The 23,426-nt window shown below is 39.2% G+C and overlaps 1 protein-coding gene across 1 annotated transcript; it reads right to left on the bottom strand.

Moving 5' to 3' along the window:
* Window positions 1-970: 970 nt before the first annotated feature.
* Window positions 971-11,725, bottom strand: LOC144957668 (uncharacterized). Its single transcript, XM_078889013.1, has 4 exons — window positions 11,503-11,725; window positions 3,451-4,980; window positions 2,319-2,680; window positions 971-1,081 (listed from the first exon to the last, which is right to left on the bottom strand). Exons 2-4 carry the CDS (start codon window positions 4,970-4,972, stop codon window positions 971-973), a joined length of 1,995 nt encoding a protein of 664 aa, XP_078745139.1. The 5' UTR covers window positions 4,973-4,980; window positions 11,503-11,725.
* Window positions 11,726-23,426: the final 11,701 nt, after the last annotated feature.

Genomic DNA, 23,426 nt, shown 5'->3' with positions numbered 1-23,426 from the left:
TCCTCAATGCACGACTAACAAGATGAATATGAAAGACAAAATAAAATTGAATAAGGTGTGTGTGGGGGGTCTGCCAGCCTGGCCTCAGTGCATGACTGAAAAGATGGAAATGAAAGAATAAAAAATGAAATAAGGTGGGGGGAGGGGAGGAGGAGGAGGGTTCTTCCAGCCTATCCTCAATGCAAGACTAACAAAGATGAAATATATAAGGTGGGGGAAAAAATGATAACTTTGTTATGTTCTTCCAGTCTGTCCTACGTGAATTAATAAAAGATTAAATAAGATGTGAAAAAATGATAACTTTGTTATGTTCTTCCAGTCTGTCCTAAATGAATGGATAAAAGATGAAATAAGCTGTGAAAAATGATTATTTTCTTTTTTTCTTTCAGTGTCAATGTCCTCAATGCACGACTAAAATGTAAAATTAGACGGGAAAAAAGGTTATATTTTATGCCCTTCCAATCTGTTTTCAATGCATGACTATAACATGAAATAAAACGACAAAATGTTATTTCTTATGTCCTTCCATCGTGTCTTCAGAGTGCATGATTAAAATATAAAATAAGCCAAATTTTTTTATGCCCCTCCAAACTGTCTTTAATTCATGACTTAAAAAAAACATAAAATAAGACCCCCCCCCCCCCCCCACATGATTTTTATGCCCCACCAATATGTCTTCAATTTATGACTAAACAAACATAAAATAAGACCCTCCAAATGATTTTTATGCCCTACCAATATGTCTTCAATCCATGACTAAACAAACATAAAATAAGACCCCCCCCCCCCCCCCACATGATTTTTATGCCCTACCAATACGTCTTCAATTCATGACTAAAAAACATAAAATAAGACCCCCCCCCCCCCCCCCCAAATGATTTTTATGCCCTTCCAATGTGTCTTCAATTCATGACTAAACAAACATAAAATAAGACCCCCCACATGATTTTTATGCCCTACCAATATGTCTTCAATTCATGACTAATATTTTTATGACAAAGTAGATTTTACTCACCAGCAAGACGAAGATGTGGTCAATCCTTTCTGCAATGACCCTGTGGCTGACCGCTTTCCGGACGCACTGTTTGGTGAGAAAGAGAAAAAAATATACATGTTGTCTAGGATAAGAAAGTCCGCTCTGAGCAGAGAATAGTTGAGTCCTTGGAAAAGGCTCTTTACTAACATTTTCTCACCGTACTAAAGTGTAAAATGGGTATCTGGTGGTAACAGCGTTATTTCTATCGGGGGGAAATGGTATTATCGCCTAGCAGGCGTCATGTCTCGTGCTACGTGTTAAATGTTGCTGTTGTCCAGGGACCCTTGTAAATTGGAGAGAAAGATAAAATGAGTAAATGTATATAAGGCAGTGCTGATAGTGCCGAAAATTAAAATGGGAGGAAAATTTCGAATGATTGCCTTTAAGAACCCTTTATTTTTACAGTATTCACCCCCCCCCCCCCCCACACACACACACATACACACACATAACACATGTTGAGAGCCATTTAGATGAAAATCTATCATTGATACTCTAGCCAACTTCTAGAGAGTGGGAAACTTCACCTGTTTGTTCCACCACACATCAAATCTCTCACTGCCAGTACATTTGATTGAGGGAAATGTAACTTTTTAAAAAGAGTTAATTCCTCCTCTGACTCAAAAATCGCCGATTTCCGCGGATCAGAGGAAAACCATCAGCATTGATAAGGGAACTGTTCCCTTATTTATGAGTCACATTTACTCATCTTATCTTTCTCTCCCAATTTATTGGCTCATTAAGGCATCTCTAGTTTTGGTTTGACTCTTGTAAAGCGCTTTAACTTTAAGCGCGTTAAATGGATTCTTTTTACTTTAAAAAAAAAATAATTTTGCCCTTTCACCAGGACATCATAAGATATCGTCGCCTAGGCATTCCACGAAGGAATATAGATAATCTATCAAACAAGATGTCTGATGTCAACAGGAATCACTCATGTTGTCCAAGTGAGCAAATTGGGGGTTAATAATCTTGCCCAAGGAAAAAAAACGAAAGTTCCTGAAACATGGCTCGAATCCGGGACCTTCTCGGTCACTTCGCCCCCCTTAATGGACATTTCAATCAAGAATTACAGCGGCTTAAATATATAAAGTGCGACGTGCATATATTTGCAGGTCTGATAACCGAACGGTTAGTAGTAGTAGTAGTAGTAGTAGTAGTAGTAGTAGTAGTAGTAGTAGTAGTAGAGGTGGTGGTGGTGGTGGTAGTAGTAGTAGTAGTAGTAGTAGTAGTAGTAGTAGTAGTAGTAGTAGTAGTAGTAGTAGTAGTAGTATTAACTTACAGGAGTGGCACATTCAAACTCGTGGAACGAGTGAGTCTTTGGAGATGGGTTGTCCCTGACTTGGCAGACCAATCGTGATGTGTCTATTTCTAGCGTCAAATTAAACACAACCCTCGTTTTGTTCACCCAGATAAAATCAAGCCTCGGAGCTCCATCCTGAGAGAAGGCCGGCATTGTCCAGGGTTCCCAAGGAGTGGGGTCAAACTTGGTGACCGCCAATATTTCCAGGGTTCTGATCTGTGGATGGGGATGTCTTTGCTTCCAAAAATGAACCACTCCGCCTGTCCCTATTTGTATAAAGATGTAGCCGCTGATGTTTCCAGCTCGGGACAGTAAATCCGCAATTGGGCCTGGATTTAGACCTGTATTGAGAAAAGGAAACGGGTTTGATTGTGCTGTAGAGATGGAATGAGGGGATGTGTCTTTTGTAATTTTGCTTAAATGGTCAACCTCTTGAAGACCTGAGATGCACATTCCTCCCACCAAATCCAAGCATCAGTAACACACTTTATAGTCACCTGGAACAACTACAAAAGACGTCTAACTTCTACGTCATGGCACAAAACCGAAGGGCTAGAGCTCAGGTAATCGCTGGTTCGGATAAGTAAGTAGAGATGGGATGGATAGACACCAAGAGGAAACAGGAGAAAATGACGCCTAAAAACAAAACAAAATTGAGGTTTTTTTTTAATATACGAGTAGCACAATATCACTAAATGTGCTCAAAGCAGATATAATATGTTTTTAAAAACTAGATCATTTATATAGCGCAGGAGTGCAAGTAGAAGAGGCCATAAAAGTCTAAAATCCATTTTTTCCAACAATTTAAAAAAGCCGAAAACTTATTTTGAAATGTGACCGACAGCCCCAAAATGGTCCTATGGTGGGCTGATCTCGGAGAGAGAGAGGGGGGGGGGGAGAGAGAGAGAGAGAGAGAGAGAGAAAGAGAGAGAGAGAGAGGAGAGAGAGAGAGAGAGAAGAGAGAGGAGGAGAGAGAGAGAGGGGGGGGGGGTATGACGGGAACAGGGATAATTTGAAGATGGCATTTCAAAAATGATAATCACGGGTACTTGGGATGGGAAGAAGATCAAATGGAAGATAATCTTAATTTGTAATGATATTATAAACTCACGGGAATGATAAGAAGTTCTTTCACTTTCACTTTGCCTTGGAGAAATTCTAGACGTATTGTCAGCAGCGCTTTCACTATCTCCGACCTGCAAAGGAACGGTGGGTAGTGGATTATCCGAACTAGGCCCCTCGTCTTGATGAGATTCATCAACATTGGGCGACTGACCTTCACTTTCAGCGCCTTGAGTCGGAGAAATAGAGCTTGTGTTTTCCGTTGTGGATGAAGACAAAGACCTCTGTGTGTCGGCGTTCTGGAGACGTTGAACACGGGCGTACATAAAGTCATACAAAGCTTGATCGACTGAACCGCCCAGACCCAGCGATCGTAAGAAGCATTCCAAAGAGTCTGCAATTACTTCTATAGCGCCTGAATCACTCCCACCCCCACGGATTTGGCTGCACTCACCGTTTAAAGGACACTGAGCTACGTCCTCCTCCGTGGATTCAGTATCAGCCACAGGGAACTGGGAGGAATCGTACGAGTTGTTCGTTGTGCTGATATTATTATTATCCGTATTATTTGTGTTTTCAACTGTTGGCTCATTATTTGAATGCCGTATATCGTTTTGATCATTTTGGTTTTCATAGCGCTGACTCAAATCGCGTTGTCCTTCATCAGACGTAATCAAGCTATTAGCTGTCAAATTTTCAAAAGCTACAGCTAAGGAATCGGGGTCTGTGTCCGCATTGAGGTGTCGAAGATTCGCCGTAGACTGTCGGTCAGAGAGCGGACTATCTGGAGACGTGCCATGTGACCCAAAACCGTTGCCCGTTGGGTCATGAGTGCCCACAGATTGCTGGTTGTTGTCCGAATTATGATTCATGCTGCGAGTGTTTGGACTTTGAACCGCAGAATTTTGCACTGGTTGTGCGGTGGCAGACTGCCTGGAAGGATTACCGTTGTCGGAAGGAAGTTGATCTCTGTTGTTTGTATTCTCCACAGGAACACTGTAGGTCACCGTCCGTTGGTATGTATGACAAAATTCAAACGACATTCGATAGTAAGACGGGCCCGGGCCTGAAGGCACGGTCAAGATGATAGTCTCGGGGTTTCCCGCAAGATCGGGAATAATTATTGAATTCAGTAAAATAATCGCTCTTTGGAAAAGAGCTCGATCGGCAAATCTTCGTTTAGAGTTCTGACTACTCAGCGTGTTAGATTGATCTGGCTGGGTTTCATGTGAAGGAATGAATCCTAAAGACAAAAAGTCTTTCACCTCTTGATTGGACCACAAATTGAACGGCACCCCAAAACGCATTGTAGTGTAGATAGGACCGAGGCTAATAGCGCAACATGGGTTGTTTGCTGCGGCGTGGATCAGATCTCTATACGCGGCATTAACAGGGAGACAATCATTGGGATGGACCCGGTTGTAAGAGGTGCGGGCTCTGTCTGGGGAATTTTGGGAAGATTCGGCCGTGACGTTACTCTGTGGTGCAGTCACGTGACCCTCCTGGCTTGTCGAATCCACTCCTTCGCTTGGACGAGTTGTCGGCTCATTGTTGTTGTCAGTACTATCCATCTGTGTGTCTGGAGGGGGGGGGGGGGGAATAAAACAGTCAGTATGCCGTTAGATATCTTCATAAATCAAAATAAAACACTTAACTCTCTAAAAAAAATTTTTTTTAATGAGCTTTTATATAGCGCAATATCCACTAAACGTGCTCAAAGCGCTTTACAATAAGGTGTGAACAGTTTAAAAAGAAAATAGAACAAAAAAGGAGCTCAACAACCAAGAACATAAACAGGGCTGCCAATCTAGGAGGCAAAAACAGACCTGCCAAATTGAAAACTTCAAATATAATAATTTTAATGTCAATTTTTAGTAATTTGACAAGGAAATTCGTAATTTCTGAAATTGTGTATGAACAACCACAATATTATTATTATCATTATCATCATTATTATAGTAGTAGTAGTAGTAGTAGTAGTAGTAGTAGTAGTAGTAGTAGTAGTAGTAGTAGTAGTAGTAGTAGTTGTGGTGCAGTAGTAGTAGTAGTAGTAGTAGTAGTAGTAGTAGTAGTAGTAGTAGTAGTTGTTGTTGTTCTTCTTCTTCTCATAATTATTATTATTATTATTATTATTATTATTATTATTATTATTATTATTATTATTATTATTATTATTATTATTTTTATTATCATTTAAGTATCACTAAGAATTAAAAATTCGTAATTTTCCATACAATTTCGTATTCGGCCATGAAATTTGTCTAAAATTCGTAAAATTACGAAAAATTCGTAAGATGCGGCATGTATGCAAAAAGTTAGGAAACTTGTAAGCAAACACATTGACGGACGGATCCCTCTCTGAGTGCCGAACTCCAGTAAAAAGACATTATAGAGTCTATAGTTACTTTTCCCCCGCTTAGCAGATGATTCGAAAATATACTGATGGTTTATAACATACTGAATTCCGTAAATATACGAGAAATTTTGTATAAATAAAATAACTAAAATATTAAATGACCAGTATCATCCACTAAGACCATCAATTATTATGTCAGAAAGAAGTGGTCGCCCTTTCTCTATTTCAACGAAAACAGAGAGACACCGAAAATCTTTTCTGCCGTCCAGTATTAGGCTTTATAACAACAAGCAATAATCATTTTATATAATTATTTCTCATTTTTACTTTTTAAAAATATAAATATTAATTTATTAATTTATTTGTTTTGCAATCTTTTCAATTTTCAATTTATAGTGACAGTTTTAACTATTTTACAGTGTTGAAATTATTCATATTATAAAGCTGCCCCTTTTTTATATATACATCCTATTTCCATTGTATTTTTATCTTATTGTGTAAATTATAACACGTCTGTACAAAAAATGTCCTTTTTGGGATGCAATAAAGTATTATTATTATCATTATTATTGAACATTGGCAACCCTGTATAAATATATAAAATAAATAAAATTCCCTTTATTCGTCCCCAAGAGGAAATTTGTCTTTAGGGTCTATTCCAAGGGAAGACTGGAATAACCCAGGCGTCAGCCGCAATGCAGCGCCGCAAAGTGATCTAGGGCTAGGTGACTTGTTTCAAAGACCGTATCGCTGAGCCACGCTGCTCCTCAAAGTGGGCGGGGAGTCACGTGTTGGTCTCAGAGCCCCTTTTAAAGCAAAAACTAGTTCCATCATATTATTTCGGTTGGCCATGCAGTCAGTAAAAAACACCTCGACTTAACCCAGGATCGATCCCGTTGTCTTTGCGTATGAAACGAGGAGTGCTCTACCAACTGAGCAAAGACGCCAACTTAAAATTTGGCTCACATTAAGATTGTATGCGCTTGGCCAAGGAGTTCACAACATTGCCATCCGGAAGTATAACGGACCAACACACAAACTCTGTGTAACCATGAACATGACTCGCCTTCTCTGTACTATGATTTTATTGACCTTTTTTTTTTTATCAGACTGCTATTACATAAATTTGCCTTCTTTGGTCACCCGTTCACGGACTTACACAGTACAGTTAGTAACCTGCGCTATGCCTTGCTATTTTCCGGCCCCAAACGTTTTTCACACAATCAACCCTATATTGTGCAAAGGATAACAAGTGATGTATTGCGGCCTGCCATGGGTTTATATAGATAGAACGGAGATGACGTCACTCGGGTCTTTGTTATTGTTTTTTGCCATCCGCGTTCTATGAGTATTTCTCACTTAACTGTATTAGCAGTTTTGTGTGTTGGTCCGTTATACTTCCGGGTGACAATGTTGTGAGATTCTTAGCCAAGCGCACGCTATCTATATAACCATGGTGAGTAGTATTCACATGACGACTGAGAGGCGTTAACACAAGATAGCAGAGCAACAGGTTTGAAAAATAACAACTCATGGTTGCCTAAAGCTAATATCCCATTGAGACTTAAGCTCGTTCTACAGTAAAGTGACAGTGTTGGTACGTTATAATATAGATAGAACGAAGATGACGACAATCAGGTCTTTGTTATTCTGTTTTGCCTTCCACGTTTATGAGTACTTCTCACTAAACTGTATTAACCCGACTATAAACGTTCATGGTTACCCATAGTTTTGTGTGTTGGTCCGTTATACTTCCGGACAAGCGCATATTATCTATATCCGGCTGGCGGATTGTCGGATTTTCTTCCTTTTCTTTTTTTTTTTAGATGAAGACAATGCATCAAAACAACCATCACTAGTCTGGGTGTACTTCTGGGGGGGGGGGGGGGGGGTTCAATTAACGATGCATGAATCCAATCTAACGCATGAAGCTCCCCCCCCCCCCCCCACACACACACCCTTTGTGTGTGTGTGTGTGTCTGTGTGGCTGCAATGAAATGCATCATCTAAGGGATCAGATGTTTGGCAATTTATCGATACGTTCATTATCATTAGTGTTTATTGTTATTTTCTTCATTCATCTCTCCTCATTTTCCAGTTGTTTTAATACATTCCTGAAGACTCAGGTGTAAAACGAGTACCTGACCGTTAACAGCGTTGTCTTTGTCCCTCAAAAAAGTTGTAATATCGCCTAACAGGCGTCATGTCCCGTTCTAAATGTTACGTGTTGCTTGTAAAGCGCTATGAGCACGTTTAGTGGATATTGCGCTATATAAAAGCTCACGTTTTTTGTGGTTCACGATTGTTCATTTAGGCGGTAGAACCCAACTTTCCCAAGCACACGTGTTGACACTGACCACCTGGGGACACGCTACCACTGACCACCAACAACTTTCAATGGTGTGTCATAATGTGTTATGCCATGAAGTGCGCAATGAGGCAACAAAGAGCTAAAATTACTGGGGATATAATCAGCGCCCCGGGGATGGGGGGGGGGGGGGGGGGGAGGAAGCTGTCTACCCAAGCCACAGACGAGAGAGACTGGGGCTGTGGTCCACCCAAAAACAAACCAATGGAACACACCTACCCTAGCGACTTGCATTGCATCATCTATTATCGCGGATTACTTAGTTAAACAAAGGTCTAAAGCCCTTGGCCATGGCGATCAGCGATTAGTGGCCATTGAAGAAATTGGGGGGGGGGGGGGGGGGGGGGGGGCTGGGATAAAGAAAAGATAGAACGAAGATGACGTAACTCCGGCCTTTGTTATTGTTCTGCCACCCACGTCTATGAGTAATTCTCAGTAAATTGTATGAACCAGACTATAGATAGTATGCAGATGACGTCACTCAGGCCTTTGTTATTGTTTTTGCCATCCGCGTTTGTGAGTTGTTCTCACTAAACTGTATTAACCAGACTACAAAAGTTCATGGTTACACAGAGTTTGTGTGTTGGTCCGTTATACTTCCGGATGGCAATGTTGTGAACTCCTTGGCCAAGCGCATTCTATCTATAAACGTTCAAGGTTACACATCGTTGAGTGTGTTGGTCCGATATACTTCCCGATGGCAATGTTATGAGCTTCTTAGCCAAGCGCATTCTATCTATAGGAAAACAGTCTTACGGTTTGGATCCTGCCTTACTGAACACTCACACGGGAACAAAGACATGGGGATAGAGGGGAGTGTGTGTGTGTTGGAATACAAAATATTTAGAATTAAAATTAAAGCAACCAAGAAAATGTAAGACCAAGGGAAAATGGTTACAGATAGGGAAACAAGTGTAGATTCTAAGAGCACACTATCAGTGTATTTAGTGTGAGATCACCTAGAAGTCTCATCCAGACACCAGCACAAGATCCAACTGAGAAAAATACATAGACACGGGAAACATAACTAACCATATAGATAGAATGCGCTTGGCTAAGGAGTTCACAACATTGCCATCCGGAAGTATAACGGACCAACACACAAACTCTGTGTCACCATGAACTTTTATAGATAGTATGCAGATGACGTCACTCAGGCCTTTGTTATTGTTTTTTGCCATCCGCGTTTGTGAGTTGTTCTCACTAAACTGTATTAACCAGACTATAAAAGTTCATGGTTACACATAGTTTTGTGTGTTGGTCCGTTATACTTCCGGATGGCAATGTTGTGAACTCCTTGGCCAAGCGCATTCTATCTATAGTCTGGTTAATGCAGTTTAGTGAGAACAACTCACAAACGCGGATGGAAAAAACAATAACAAAGGCCTGAGTGACATCATCTGCATACTATCTATATAACAGAGAGAGATAGCGAGTTTACAAGGAAAAAGTTCTGGTGTCAGAAGCATGGTGATAATCGCTTCTCCTCCTGTACATTGATTGCATTATAAAACTAACACAGACACATTCTTGTCTACTCTATTTTAACAAAATCATCTATTTTTATTTTTATTCTTTTCTGGTATATGATAATGACTTGAACATTTAAAGATCTGTAGTTTTTAGTTGAACTCAAAGCGCTTTACAACAGCAACACGAAACAAAAAGAACGAGACATGACGCCTGTTAGGCGATAATACATTTTTTCCCCGACAGAGACAACGCTGTTAATGGCTAGGTATTCATATTACATCAGTGTTCGTGGAGAGTGGAGAGAATGGGAGTAAAGAGTTTTTGCCAAGGACTCAACTATACGCCGAGTGAGAATTGAACCCAAGATCTCCCGATCCGAAAGCGAGTGTCATACCACAAGACCACGTGGCCGTATTTTAGGAGATAAATATTGTAATAAATATAGTTAACTTAACTTATAGATCAAAAATTAGAAGAAAAAAAAAAAACAACTTGAACATCCACTAAACGTGCTCAAAGCGCTTTACAACGGGTCCCTTGCCAACAACACTTAACATGTCGAACGAGACACGAGACATGACGCTTTTTAGGCGATATTACAATTATTTTCTTTCTAATGTTTGGGACAGACAATATTGTTCACGGCCAGATACTTATTTTACACCTGAATGTGCCTTTTCCAATGACTCAACTATCGCCGCTCGGGACTCGAACCCAGGACCTTCCGATCCGCAGAGTTGCCTACTGGACAAATTTCAAAAATTCGTAGTTTCCAAAAAAAAAACAATGAAAAATGTCACCAAAAAAATAGCATTACTAACCAATTGTTTGCCCTTACAATGATCGCAAAAGCTCCTAAGTACTAAATACAATTATTATCTCACTCAATCCTAGAGATTTTTGTCGCCTTTCAAAATTGGAAAAAAATATATTAAAAATGAGCATGTACATAAATAGTTTTATTCAACTATAATTAACATGTAAAAACTAAAAACATTAGCTTTGATACTACGCCTATAATTTGTCTCAGAAAAAAAGGTAATAAATAGGCATGGGGTAAAAGTAACCCAGGTAAACAACGGATATAGTCGGTTTAGGGTTGAGCGAGTTAAGTTAAGCAGCCAAACTTCCCTTTTCAACAAGATTTATTGAATCAGAAACGTCTTTACAATTTACAGTTCTCTAACTGGAGCCAGTTTATTTTCCCGAGCATTCGGAGAAATAATCACTTCCCGAAAAACAAAAACAAAAACAATTAAACCTTCACAGTGCATGATTAATGACACACCAAAACCAAAAGCCTAAAATTATGGACTCTGACATCAACTTACATCTTCAATGAGTTTTTATGACTTACATGAAATGGCCATGACATTCTGAAATTCTAGTTGAAGCCAAAATTTTGTAATTCTAAGAATTTTTCGTAGTAAATAGGCAGGTCTAAAAGTGATCTTTTTTTAAAGCTTTATATAGTATAGTGCAATATCCACTAAATGTGCTCAAAGCGCTTTACAAGGGGTCCCTGGTCAACAGCAACATTTAACATGTAGAACGGGACATGACGCCATTTAGGCGATATATTACAATTTATCGGACTAAGACAACGCTGTTAATGTCCAGGTACTCATTTTACACCTGAGTACGGTGAGAGTGAGAGAATCTGAGTAAAGAGCCTTTTCCAAGAACTCAACTATGCGCCGAGCGCGAGGCTCGAACCCAGGACCTTCAGATCCGAAAGCGAGTGTCATACCACAAGACGACATAGCCTCACATAGGTATAAAATTCTGATCGGTACCTTTCATAATAGAAGTTAGGATAGCCCTGACTCGAAAATAAGTTGCCATTACTCTGATGATCTGATATTTGGATAAAGAAGTTGAATTGATTATTAAAATGGAGTTACCGTATCAGTCACTGGAGGAAGGCACAGCCGTGAAAGAGGAAACCGTGTCACAAGCAAGAGTTGGAGCTGAGCTAAGCCCGTGAAGGAGATGGAAGTCCAAAGGAGATTTTATGATTTCACGGCCAAGACTCAGGACGTGTGTCCACTTCGAATTCAAAACTAGAATCAAATTTTAAATTTGGTCATGTGAAATATCAACGTGAGCTCCCTTCGTCAGATAGCTCCGCCTTCTGAATTTTGATTGGATCTCTACCATTAGCTTGCCTCATTTTGATTGGCTGGAGCCTGTGATGTCATCGCCTTCTTTCAATGAAACAACGCTTTCTTACGTTTTGACTTGAAATCAATTACTTCACAATATTTTATATCGATATATCGATCGACTCGACTCCTAACTTTGAGTCCAACCAACATGGAGGATCTGTGGTACAACTTGTCAATGAAACATCAATGCCTTCTTCTTACGTTCTGGCTTGATATCATTTATTTCATATATCGATAAATGTATTATCGATCTGACTTCCAAATTGTATACAATTCTAAATAGGTAGGCCTACACATGGACTTCGACAATAAATAAGTTTTCAAGGGGCAGCGTGGCTCAGCGATAATAATAATATTATGGTCAAGCGCTTGAAAGGTATGGAGTTCGACCACTTGCCGAGCAAGTCAACTCTCTCTAGGGCCATTTTGCGGCACTGCACTGCAGTTGACACACGAGTTGTTTTGTTTTTGTTTTTATTAGGGTTTTTTTTGTTTTGTTTTTTGTTGTTGTTTTTTTTTTTTTTTTTTTTTTTTTTTTTTTTTTTTTTTTTTTTTTTTTTTTTTTTTTTTGGGGGGGGGGGGGGTTTACAGTCGTCCCCTGGAATGAACCCTAAATATAATTTAACATTTTCTCTTTGGGGTGAATTAAGGGCATCAATCTTTATCTTTAACCCTTTCGTCACCAACAACTGGAAAATCACCTCGTGTATTACGATTCAACCAGCATTTTTTGGATGTTTTATTTGTTGTTGTTTTTTTTTTTTTTCAAAGCCTTTTTTCACATAATCAAAATATTTGAAGATCCATCTTTAATATATAAAAACAGTAGACCTTCAGAGCCATAGGCCCATGGAGCCGGAGTTTATCCCGGTTTCTATGGCGTGAAAAGGACAGTAGCAAAAATTGTTTGCTATCCTTTGGATAGGCCGCTAGTCTTTCGCAGAGTACTTTCCGCCAAATTTATCAGACACAGCAACCCAATCACTGAAGGTTGACAGGGGGGGGGGGTCAAAAAAACATCTCGACTTTACCCGGGATCGATAGCGGTCCCTATGCTTGTGAAGCGAGTGCTCTACCTACTGAGCTATCGGGACCACCCCCCCCCCACCCCCCATCTTTGATATAGCTATCAGAATTTTGCTTTTATTGTAGAGATTTTTACAGTCGTCCCCTGGAATGAACCCTAAATATAATTTAACATTTTCTCTTTGGGGTGAATTAAGGGCATCAATCTTTATCTTTAACCCTTTCGTCACCAACAACTGGAAAATCACCTCGTGTATTACGATTCAACCAGCATTTTTTGGATGTTTTATTTGTTGTTGTTGTTTTTGTTTTTTTTTCAAAGCCTTTTTTCACATAATCAAAATATTTGAAGATCCATCTTTAATATATAAAAAACAGTAGACCTTCAGAGCCATAGGCCCATGGAGCCGGAGTTTATCCCGGTTTCTATGGCGTGAAAAGGACAGTAGCAAAAATTGTTTGCTATCCTTTGGATAGGCCGCTAGTCTTTCGCAGAGTACTTTCCGCCAAATCTATCAGACACAGCAACCCAATCACTGAAGGTTGACAGGGGGGGGGGGTCAAAAAAACATCTCGACTTTACCCGGGATCGATATCGGTCCCTATGCTTGTGAAGCGAGTGCTCTACCTACTGAGCTATCGGGACCACCCCCCCCCCACCCCCCATCTTTGATATAGCTATCAGAATTTTGCTTTTATTGTAGAGATTTTCTAAAAAATAAATTAATTTAATTAAATTCCCATTATTCATCTCATAGGGTGAAATTTGTCTCCAAGGTCTATTCCTTGGAAAGACTGGAATAACCCAGGAGTCAGCCGCAGTGCAGCGCCGCGAACTGAACTAGGGCTTGATGATTTGTTCAAGGCCACACAACGTAGCGGGAATTCGAAATCGGTACCTTTTGGGTACAAAGCAGTGATATATGAAGTCCTAGGTACGAAGCAAAGACCGTACCGATCATCTCCCAAAACTCTAACTATACATTTGACTGTTTCCCTCCCAGCCAGGGGAAGGACAAAGCCAAGTAATCTCATTCCAAGAGGAAGACAGAAAGAATGTCGGAAAACAAACAAAGGGGGATAGAAAAAAAATGAGCTTTTTATATATAATAGAGCGATATCCACTAAATGTGCTCAAAGCGCTTTACAAGGGGTCCCTGTTCAACAGCAACATTTAACATGATATAGAACGGGACATGACGCCTGTCAGGCGATATTACAATTTTCCGGACAAAGACAACGCTGTTAACGGCCAGGTACTCATTTTACACCTGTTGAGAGAATGTGAGCAAAGAGTCTTTTCCAAGGACTCAACCATGCGCCGAGCACGAGGTTCGAACCCCGGACCTTCCGATCCGAAAGCGCGTGTCATAGCACTAGACCACATAGCCGAGGCCGCACATAGAAGACACTGTAAGTACATCCCTGTCCACTGTGGTGTTCAGAGGTCATCGTTATAGAAACCAACTGACTCTTTCAGTAGGGCTATTTCATTGAAAACCCGATGGTCTTCATCTAATTCATTCGGACATAATATTACTTGATTGACACTGGGGTTGGTTACACATAACAACGTTTTGACGGCTATGTGGTCTAGTGGTATGACACTCGCTTTCGGATCGGAAGGTCCTGGGTTCGAGCCTCGCTCGGCGCATAGTCGATTCCTTGGAGAAGGCTCTTTCCTCACATTCTTCTCTCTCACCGTACTCAGGTGTAAAATTAGTACCAGGCCGTTAACAGCGTTGTCTTTGTCCGAAAAATTGTAATATCGCCTAGTAGGCGTCATGTCCCGTACTAAATGTTACATGTTGCTGTTGGCCAGGGACCCCTTGTAAAGCTCTTTGAGGACGTTTAGTGGATATTGCGCTCTATAAAAGCTCTATTTTATTTTTAAGGGTTATATCATTGAAAATCCGATTTTCTTCATCAACTTCATTCAGACATAATAATATGTACTTGATTGACACTGTGGGGTGACACGTGACAACATTTTGACCAACGTATTTTCCACCGTCTTATTCTTTGGTTCTTTCTTTCACCAACTTAACTGCCTCGCACGTGATCTTTCTGTGGTCTTCGAACACGTGGTACTTACAGCATTGACAATATAGGCTTAAATAGGCGTCACTTCCCTCGTTATGACGCGTAGTAACTTAGTAACTGGTTCTAAACTATCGGAACAATGGCGGACGCCCTTATGAAATACTTGTCCGACGATCATAAAAGTGTATCCAGAGGAGAAAAACATTATAAATCTGATATGTTTTGACTTTTAAACATTCCTATCACATGACATATGAAAAAGTTCTAGCCAGTATGAAGAATAAAAAGTACTGAATTTCTTTGTTTAGAACCAAGCTGCTCGTTGCTGGGGTGACGTAACAGCAGACTTTTGACTCCTTCTGACACACACGATCTATTATATCTCTATAGGACCGGTTGTCTTGCTTCAACTATGCTCGTGTGTTACTTAAACTTTTGTTGTCTCAGTTAAATGAGCCTAAGGCTAAATTATGTGACCGCAACCTCAACACGGTATTATGTTCTCTTCCTGCTTTGTTCATTGTCGTCTGTGGAGACCACAATCGGCAATCGGGCAGAGAGTAGATCGGCGTCTATGAACACACAGTAGGTACATACCTGGAGCATTGGTACACAGCAGTGACTTCTTATATACTATGAGTAGACAATGGTACACAGTGGTAACTTTTTCTCCGACAGGGAGCTGTGTCAACACAACTGGTTGTTGGTTTTCCTTGGTCAAATTTAAATGTCTACCGTAAACCGGGAATACTTAGGCCATCAGGGGTTACTTAGGCCATCAGGGGTTACTTAGGCCATCAGGGGTTACTTAGGCCATCGGGGGTTACTTAGGCCATCCGGGGTTACTTAGGCCATCCGGGGTTACTTAGGCCATCCGGGGTTACTTAGGCCATCCGGGGTTACTTAGGCCATCCAGGGTTACTTAGGCCATCAGGGGTTACTTAGGCCATCAGGGGTTACTTAGGCCACTTAGAATAAAAATGGTTACTTTTTAAAAAGTTTAATTCATAAGTGCTTATTAGATCTATTGGGTTCGAATTATTTAAAAGATAAAAGCTACATGCAATTTATCTTTTAAAATAAGCAATCTTGTTTTCAGTAAGTGGCCTAAGTTACCCCGGATGGCCTAAGTAGCACCAGTGGACGGTATGAGTGTTGTATTTTTTAATTTGCGTTTGTTTGTTTTTTCGTTTTGTTTTTGTTTGTTTTTTGGGTTTTTTGTTGTTGCTGTTGTTGCTTTAAGTCCTAAACTTAAATTTGTATTTACTTTAAACAACAAAACAAAAAAAAATAGTTTTTTAAAAATGGAGCTTTTTTATATTGCAATATCCACTAAATGTGCTCAAAGCGCTTTACAAGGGGTCCCTTGCCAACAGCAACATTTAACATTTAGGACGGGACATGACGCCTGTTACTAGACGATGTTACAATTTTTCGGACAGAGAAAACGCTGTTAACGACCAGGTACTCATTTTACACCCGAGTACGGTGAGAGAATGTGAGTAAAGAGCCTTCTCCAAGGACTCAACTATGCGCCGAGCGAGCGAGGCTCAAACCCAGGACCTTCCGATCCGAAAGCGAGTGTCATACCACTAGACCACATAGCCGCACACTTCAAAACCATAATGATTTGATTATGCCTGCTATTTATACAATCGTAAGGTTTTAGAATTAAAATTAAAGCACTCAAGAAAATGTAAGACGAAGGGGAATTTGTTCAAATAGGATTTTAAGAGCACACTATCAAAGTACTCTGAGATCACCTAAAAGTCTCATCCAGACAAGCACAGCCCATAACTAAGAGAGATACACTCAAATGCTTACAAATCATATATAACATGTAAACAAAACAACACAGTGCATAACAGAGAGATGATTTACGAGGAAAAAAAATATCTCCCAAAACTCTAAACATTTGACCATTTCCCTCCCAGCCAGGTATCCGGCCAGGGCCAGGACAAAACCAAATAATCTCATTCCAAGACAAAGACAGAAAGCACGTTGGAAAACATTAAGGGGTATGGAGACACAGTAAGTGCCTCCCTGCCCACTATGGGAGGCAAGAAACTTCACCCTAAAAGTCTCATCCAGTCACTAACACAAGATCCCATTAAGAGGAACACGCTCAAATGTTTAAAAATCATATGATTTTTTAAAAAAGTGACAGTACAGAACATAGAGATGATTTACAAGGAAAACAATATCATCTCCCAAAACTATGACAATACATTTGACTGAGCAATTCTCACTAAACTGTATGAACCAGACTATAAAAGCTCATGGTTACACATAGCTTTGTGTGTTGGTCCGTTTACTTCCTGATGGCAATGTTGTGAGCTTCGTAGCCAAGCGCATACTATGTTTTTGTTTGTTTTAAAGGGTTTTACGGCGCTTGCAACACATTTAGGTTATATCAGCGCCAGCAAAAAGGAAGAAAATGGGATTAGGATAGTAAAAAGTTCTAGAATTACAATTAAAGCATCCAAGAAAAAGTAAGACATAGGGGAACTGGGAACAAATAGGGATCAGATGTAGATTCCAAGAGCATACCACCAATGAATTTAGTTTGAGATCACCAATAAATCTCATCTGGACACAAGCACGGGTCCCACTAAAAGGAATACAATCAAATGATCAGATTATAAATTCAAAATAACAAATATAAAAATACGTAACAGAGAGAAGATTTACAAGGAAAAAAAATATCATCTCCCAAAGCAATACTATGAATTTGACTGTTTCCCCTCCCAGCAGGACCTGGCCAAAACAAGTAATTCATTCCAAGACAAAGACAGAATGCAAATTGGAAAACAGATATATAACGGATGAAGAACAGAAGTGCCGCCTTTCCTCCCCCCCCCCCGCCATATGGGAGGCAGGAACCCACCCAGTAAGAAGTATTATATGGTATGTGTATGTAGTAGTACTATAGTAGGTATAGTGAAGTATAAGTAGTGTAGTCTAGTTATAGTACGAAGTTGTAGTAAGTATTGTAGTAATAGTATTGTAGATAATAGTAGTAATATTAGTAGGTATAGTAAGTAATAGTTAAGTAGTTTAGTAACTGTAGTAGTAAAGTAGTAGTAGTAAGGAGTAGTAAGTAGTAGTAGTAAGTAGTAGTAGTAGTAGTAAGTAGTAAGTAGTAAGTAGTTGTAGTAGTACTAGTAAGTAGTAAGTAGTTGTAGTAATAGTAGTTGTAGTAATAGTAGTAGTAGTAGTAATAGTAGTAATAGTAGTAATAGTAGTAAGTAGTAGTAGTAAGTAGTAGTAGTAAGTAGTAGTAGTAAGTAGTAGTAGTAAGTAGTTGTAGTAGTACTAGTAAGTAATAGTAGTAGTAGTAGTAATAGTAGTAGTAGTAGTAGTAGTAGTAGTAATAGTGGTAATAGTGGTAAGTAGTAGTAATAGTAGTAATAGTAGTAATAGTAGTAATAGTAGTAAGTAGTAGTAGTAAGTAGTAGTAAGTAGTAGTAAGTAGTAGTAGTAAGTAGTAGTAAGTAGTAGTAAGTAGTAGTAGTAAGTAGTAGTAAGTAGTAGTAGTAGTAGTAGTAGTAGTAGTAGTAGTAGTAGTAGTAGTAGTAGTAGTAGTAGTAGTAATAGTGGTAATAGTGGTAATAGTGGTAAGTAGTAGTTAATAGTAGTAATAGTAGTAGTAGTAGTAGTAGTAGTAAGTAGTAGTAAGTAGTAGTAGTAAGTAGTAGTAGTAGTAGTAATAGTAAGTAATAGTAGTAATAGTAGTAATAGTGTAATAGTGGTAATGTGGTATAGTGTAGTAGTATGTATAGTAGTTAGTAAGTAGTAGTAGTAGTAGTAGTAATAGTAGTAATAGTAGTATGTGGTATAGTGTAAGTGGTAAGTAGTAGTAGTAAGTAATGTAGTATGTAGTAAGTAGTAGTAGTAGTAGTAGTAGTAGTAGTGTAGTAGTAGTAGTAGTAAGTAGTAGAGGTAGTAGTAGTAGTAGTAGTAGTAGTAGTAGGAGGAGGAGGAGGAGGAGGAGGAGGAGGAGGAGGAGATGAAAAGGCAGATTCTTTTGAATACGGGGATGTAAAAGAGCAAGGATTGATGATCTTTATTGACGACCAGCAGATATTCAAGCTAGAAAACAAGATGCCCTCACTCTGAAACCAGAAGTGTTTAGCTGAACAAGGTATGTATCCAGTCGGCTTTAGACTACCAATGAGATTGGAACCAGTAATTGAACACACTCGACTGCAGCGAGCAAGCCAATGTTGCGAATTGGGTTTATTGTAAAAATTACCAGGCAAGTAAAAAAAAATACAACAAAAACAAACAAACATGGTGTTTATAAATAGCAAGATATGTTATGATATTCAAAGGTCTAAAATAGGGTACATGAAACAGCGGCAGACAAAACTTCTTTAAAAAACTAGCTCCATTTGTTTTTTTTTTTTGTTTGTTGCTTTAGGTCTCTTCCAACACAATTGAGGTTATATGAGAGACCGCTGAAACAAAAAAAAAAACAAGCAATCTAACAAAAATAGTACAAATGTAAATCAAAATCATAACCTAAAGATATCATAAGCTAAATTATAAATAACCAAGAACAAACAGGCAGAAGATTTACAGAACAAAAATATCCCCTGTCAAAAATACAATCACAAACGAAAGAAGCAGGATAGGCTAGTAAAGAGAAGAAGAAACATCACTATCGGATCGTACACCCATGCGAACATCATAGGTATATGATTCAAGGGTGATGCTCCCATCCAACCACCCGCTAGCTCCATTTGTATTATTGTACCAAATATTTAATAGATACTAGGAAAATGACAGTTGGTGAAACAAATGTGAAAATGGGAGAAAAACAATACAATGAAGGCTTGACAGCTTTGTCAGCACACGACAAACATCCTCCATCTTTTTGTGAGCATAGGCTGTCGAACTCGACTGTAAAGTTGATGACCATCAGTCTCAATATCATCTTCCACAACACCCCCTTTCCTTAAGATGATGTTATGGACAACAATACAAGCAATAATGGTTTTGACTGGCATTCCTATCATCAAAGGGTTTTGTGTCTTGTTTTGTTTTTAAGGTCATATCAGCGCCAGTAAAAATAAAAAGAAGAAAATGGGATAGTAAAAAGATTCTTGAATTACAATTAAAAGGACTTGAGGAAAAAGTAAGACAAAGGGGAATTGGTTCAAATAGGAAACAGATGTTGATTCCAAGAGCACACTATCAAAGTACTTAGTTTGAGATCACTTAAATCTCACCCAGACACCAGCACAGGTCCCCATTAAGAGGAATACACTCAAATGCTTACATTATACATTCAAAATAACAAATAATTTTAAAAAATAACAGAGATGATTTACAAGGAAAAAATATCTCCCGTCCCATGCAAGCACTACAGCCAGGGCTAAGGCAAAACTTAGTAATCGTATTCCAAGACAAAAACAGAAAGCAAATTGGAAAAAATATAAGGTGATAGAAGACAGTAAATACCTCCCTGCCCATTATGGGAGGTCTGGAACCCCACCCAGAGGACCTCCCTGCCCATTATGGGAGGTCAGGACCCCATCCAGAAAGACACAGTAAGTGCCTCCCTGCCCATTATGGGAGGTCTGGACCCCATCCAGAAAGACACAGTAAGTGCCTCCCTGCCCATTATGGGGGTCAGGACCACATCCAGTTGCATCAAAGTGCCTCAATCTCCTAAACTTGCCTTTTTTTAAAAACCAATACACCTTTCCACACAAGACCTTTCAGAAGCATGAAAATTATTATACTTTTTCATGCTTCTATTTACTTGGTCAACAGAATCCAAGAATCCAAGGGATATTGTTTTGTTTTGTTTTGTTTTGTTTTGTTTTTAAGGGTTTTTACGGCGCTTGCAACACGTTTAGGTCATATCAGCGCCAGTAACAAGGAATATAATAGGAGAATAAAAAAGTTCTAGAATTACAAAGTCCCCAAGAAAAGGTAAGACAAAGGGGAATTGGCTGAGGTGTAGATTCCAAGAGCACACTATCAAAGTACTTAGTTTGATATCACCTAAAAGTCTCACCCAGACATCAGCACAAGATCCCACTTAGATAAATACACTCAAATGTTTACAAATCATATGTTTAAACAAAAAAAATAATACATAACAGAGAGATGATTTCCAAGGGAAAAAATATCATCTCCCAAAACTACTTGTATAACTATACATTCGACTGTTTCCCTCCCAGCCAAGGAACTCTGGCCAGGGTCAGTACAAAACTAAGTAATCTCATTCCAAGACAAAGACAAAGTAATTTGGAAAACATATATTAGGGGGATAGAAGATACATTAAGTGCCTCCCTGCCCACTACGGGAGGTCAGTAACCCCACCCAGTATCCAAGGGAAACGCCGAGTTACCCACCCAATGATATACCTTGGGGTAACACTTTCATTCAGATCCACGTACAAAGGGCTGTTTCTGTACACCCTGGCATCATGAACGGAGCTAGGGTAACCAGTAACAGCATCTAAAATGGTGAGGTGACTATCGAAGACCACCTGATGGTGTTGTTACGCCCTGACGATGGTTGCTTGGACATAACCCGAAAGAGTACAGAGTTGACCATACCTCCCTCGGGTTGCTAGATATTCTGAACATCTCTTTTAGCCAATCAGGGTTTGAAACTGATGCTATATAAGCGAAGCGCGGGGAACCAGAGGCCGTTCTTGTAAGTTTCGTCCAGCTGAACAGAATATCGCTTTCCAGCGGTCCTGTGTGGTCCTTGCCTTATTCATGGATGTCAGGAGAAAGGATGAATGGATAAGTAAGTAGAGTTGTATCGTTACTATGTGTGTTATAACATGTAATTTAATTTCTGTACTTAATGTATCGTTTTCGTAAACCTTGATCTCCGTTTATTTTATCATTACAATACAATTGTCTGGCCGTGAAACACGGACTTTCTCCTCCTTTCTCTTCCCTCTGATCAGGCCAGGCCCAATGTAATGACCTGATCTTCCTCTCCGAGGGAACTTATCAACGGGTTCTCCTTTCTATCCTCTTGTCTTTTCTTTTGTTGACGTTTCGAGCTCCAACTCAATTTCTGCGATCTGCCAGTTCTTAGCGAATGGAGAAAAACATCCCAAGAACAAAGATTGCTGAGCATGGTTCGCCATTTTCGGCTTCATTCATATGGAATTCTTTACCACATTAAAACCCTACAGTGTAAAAGTTTACCAGTCTTCAAACGGCATTTAAAAAACAAACTTTTTCGTTCTGCTTTTCGTGATTCAATGTGAACTTCGAACACGATATGCGTGTGAATGTTGTAGTGATTTTTTAGTCGAATGAATGAACTCGTGTGATACCAAAAACAACCATTGTAAAGCACCTCTGATCACTATTTAAATTTGTGGATACTGGCGCTTTATGACATTATAATTTTAATAACAAAAAAGCCTCGTTCATAGAGGAGGTATGAGCAACGGATTCCAGTACCGTTGATAGAAATGACCCCCGAGAATAAAGAGTCCTCCGGCTGTAATCCTTTGTCGTTGACTATTGACTGGCCTCCATTGGTCTATTTCTAGAGACTGTCCATTGTTGCTCGTCCTTGTTCAAATTCAAGTCGTCTCTGACAAAATAAATAAATAATAAATAAATGCTTAAATAGAATTAATAATAAGATATGATATAATATAAAAATAATAATAAAATGTTTTCCATTTTTAAATTGAGCAGGATTACATGTCAACTCTTTAGACTGTTTAAGTTGTTTTGTTTTGGGAGGTTTTTTTTTTTTTTGTTTGTTTTTTTTTTTTTTTTTGTTTTTGTTTTTTTGTTTTGGTTTTGTTTTGTATTTTTTCTAGTATATTTTGTTGGGTTCTTTGTGGCATTTTTTGTCTATTTTATTTTGTAATTTTTGTTTTCTAAAGGTAGAATTAAAAACCCAAAGCACTGTCACTGGCTTTGCGAATTGCAGTTTTGTCATTCGAAATTACCTTAACAATAATTTATAATATGTGTTTGCATTGTAAGTGTAATATCAAATTATTCAACTCCAGATTTCGGAGGGTCTCTCTAGACGTGCCTATTTTGCAGTAGATAATGATAATATGAGTACACGGAAACGATAGTCGGTACATTTTTTCGGAACCACTGATTTCTATAAATAGTATTAAAGTTTCAGTTTGACCATTAATTAATTTTAACTTGATAATTGTCATCCAACCTTTTACGACAATGAAACAAGAATCCAGCCTTTGAATAACTTTGTCAGGAGTCAGTGGGAAAGTAGAGTTTTGTATCATCTGATTGAGATCCAATAGGGAATGAGATTAGCGGAAGAGTAGCGTCCCTTGATTGGACGTCACCTTACAGAGAGAACGTCAACATGGTTTTGCGCATGCGTCTCTCGTCCTCGCTTTCGGTGAAGTGTCTCATGCCGCTTTCACCGGAAGTGAGGACGAGAGACGCATGCGCAAAACCAATATGACGTTCTCTCTCTAATAACTTCCCCACCTGTGACGTCCAATCAAGGGACGCTACTCTTCCGCTAATCTCATTCCCTAATTGTGTAGGCTTTCTTTGTGACAGAACAGAACAGACAAACTAGAGGTACTAAATGAGCCAATAAGATGGAG

Source organism: Berghia stephanieae, chromosome 12, assembly GCF_034508935.2.
Source record: "Berghia stephanieae isolate SIO BIC M18660-M18661 chromosome 12, UCSD_Bste_1.3, whole genome shotgun sequence".
NCBI lineage: Eukaryota > Metazoa > Mollusca > Gastropoda > Nudibranchia > Aeolidiidae > Berghia > Berghia stephanieae.
Note: the sequence above shows the minus strand (reverse complement) of the source record. Positions and strands in the feature narration are given on the sequence as shown.

Coding starts and splice junctions, on each gene's coding strand:
- LOC144957668 (XM_078889013.1), bottom strand. CDS start 4,972: ATGGATAGTACTGACAACAACAATGAGCCGACAACTCGTCCAAGCGAA. Junction 2,681..3,450: donor AAGAACTTCTTATCATTCCC/GTGAGTTTATAA, acceptor TTCTCAATACAG/GTCTAAATCCAGGCCCAATT. Junction 1,082..2,318: donor AGTTTGAATGTGCCACTCCT/GTAAGTTAATAC, acceptor CTCACCAAACAG/TGCGTCCGGAAAGCGGTCAG.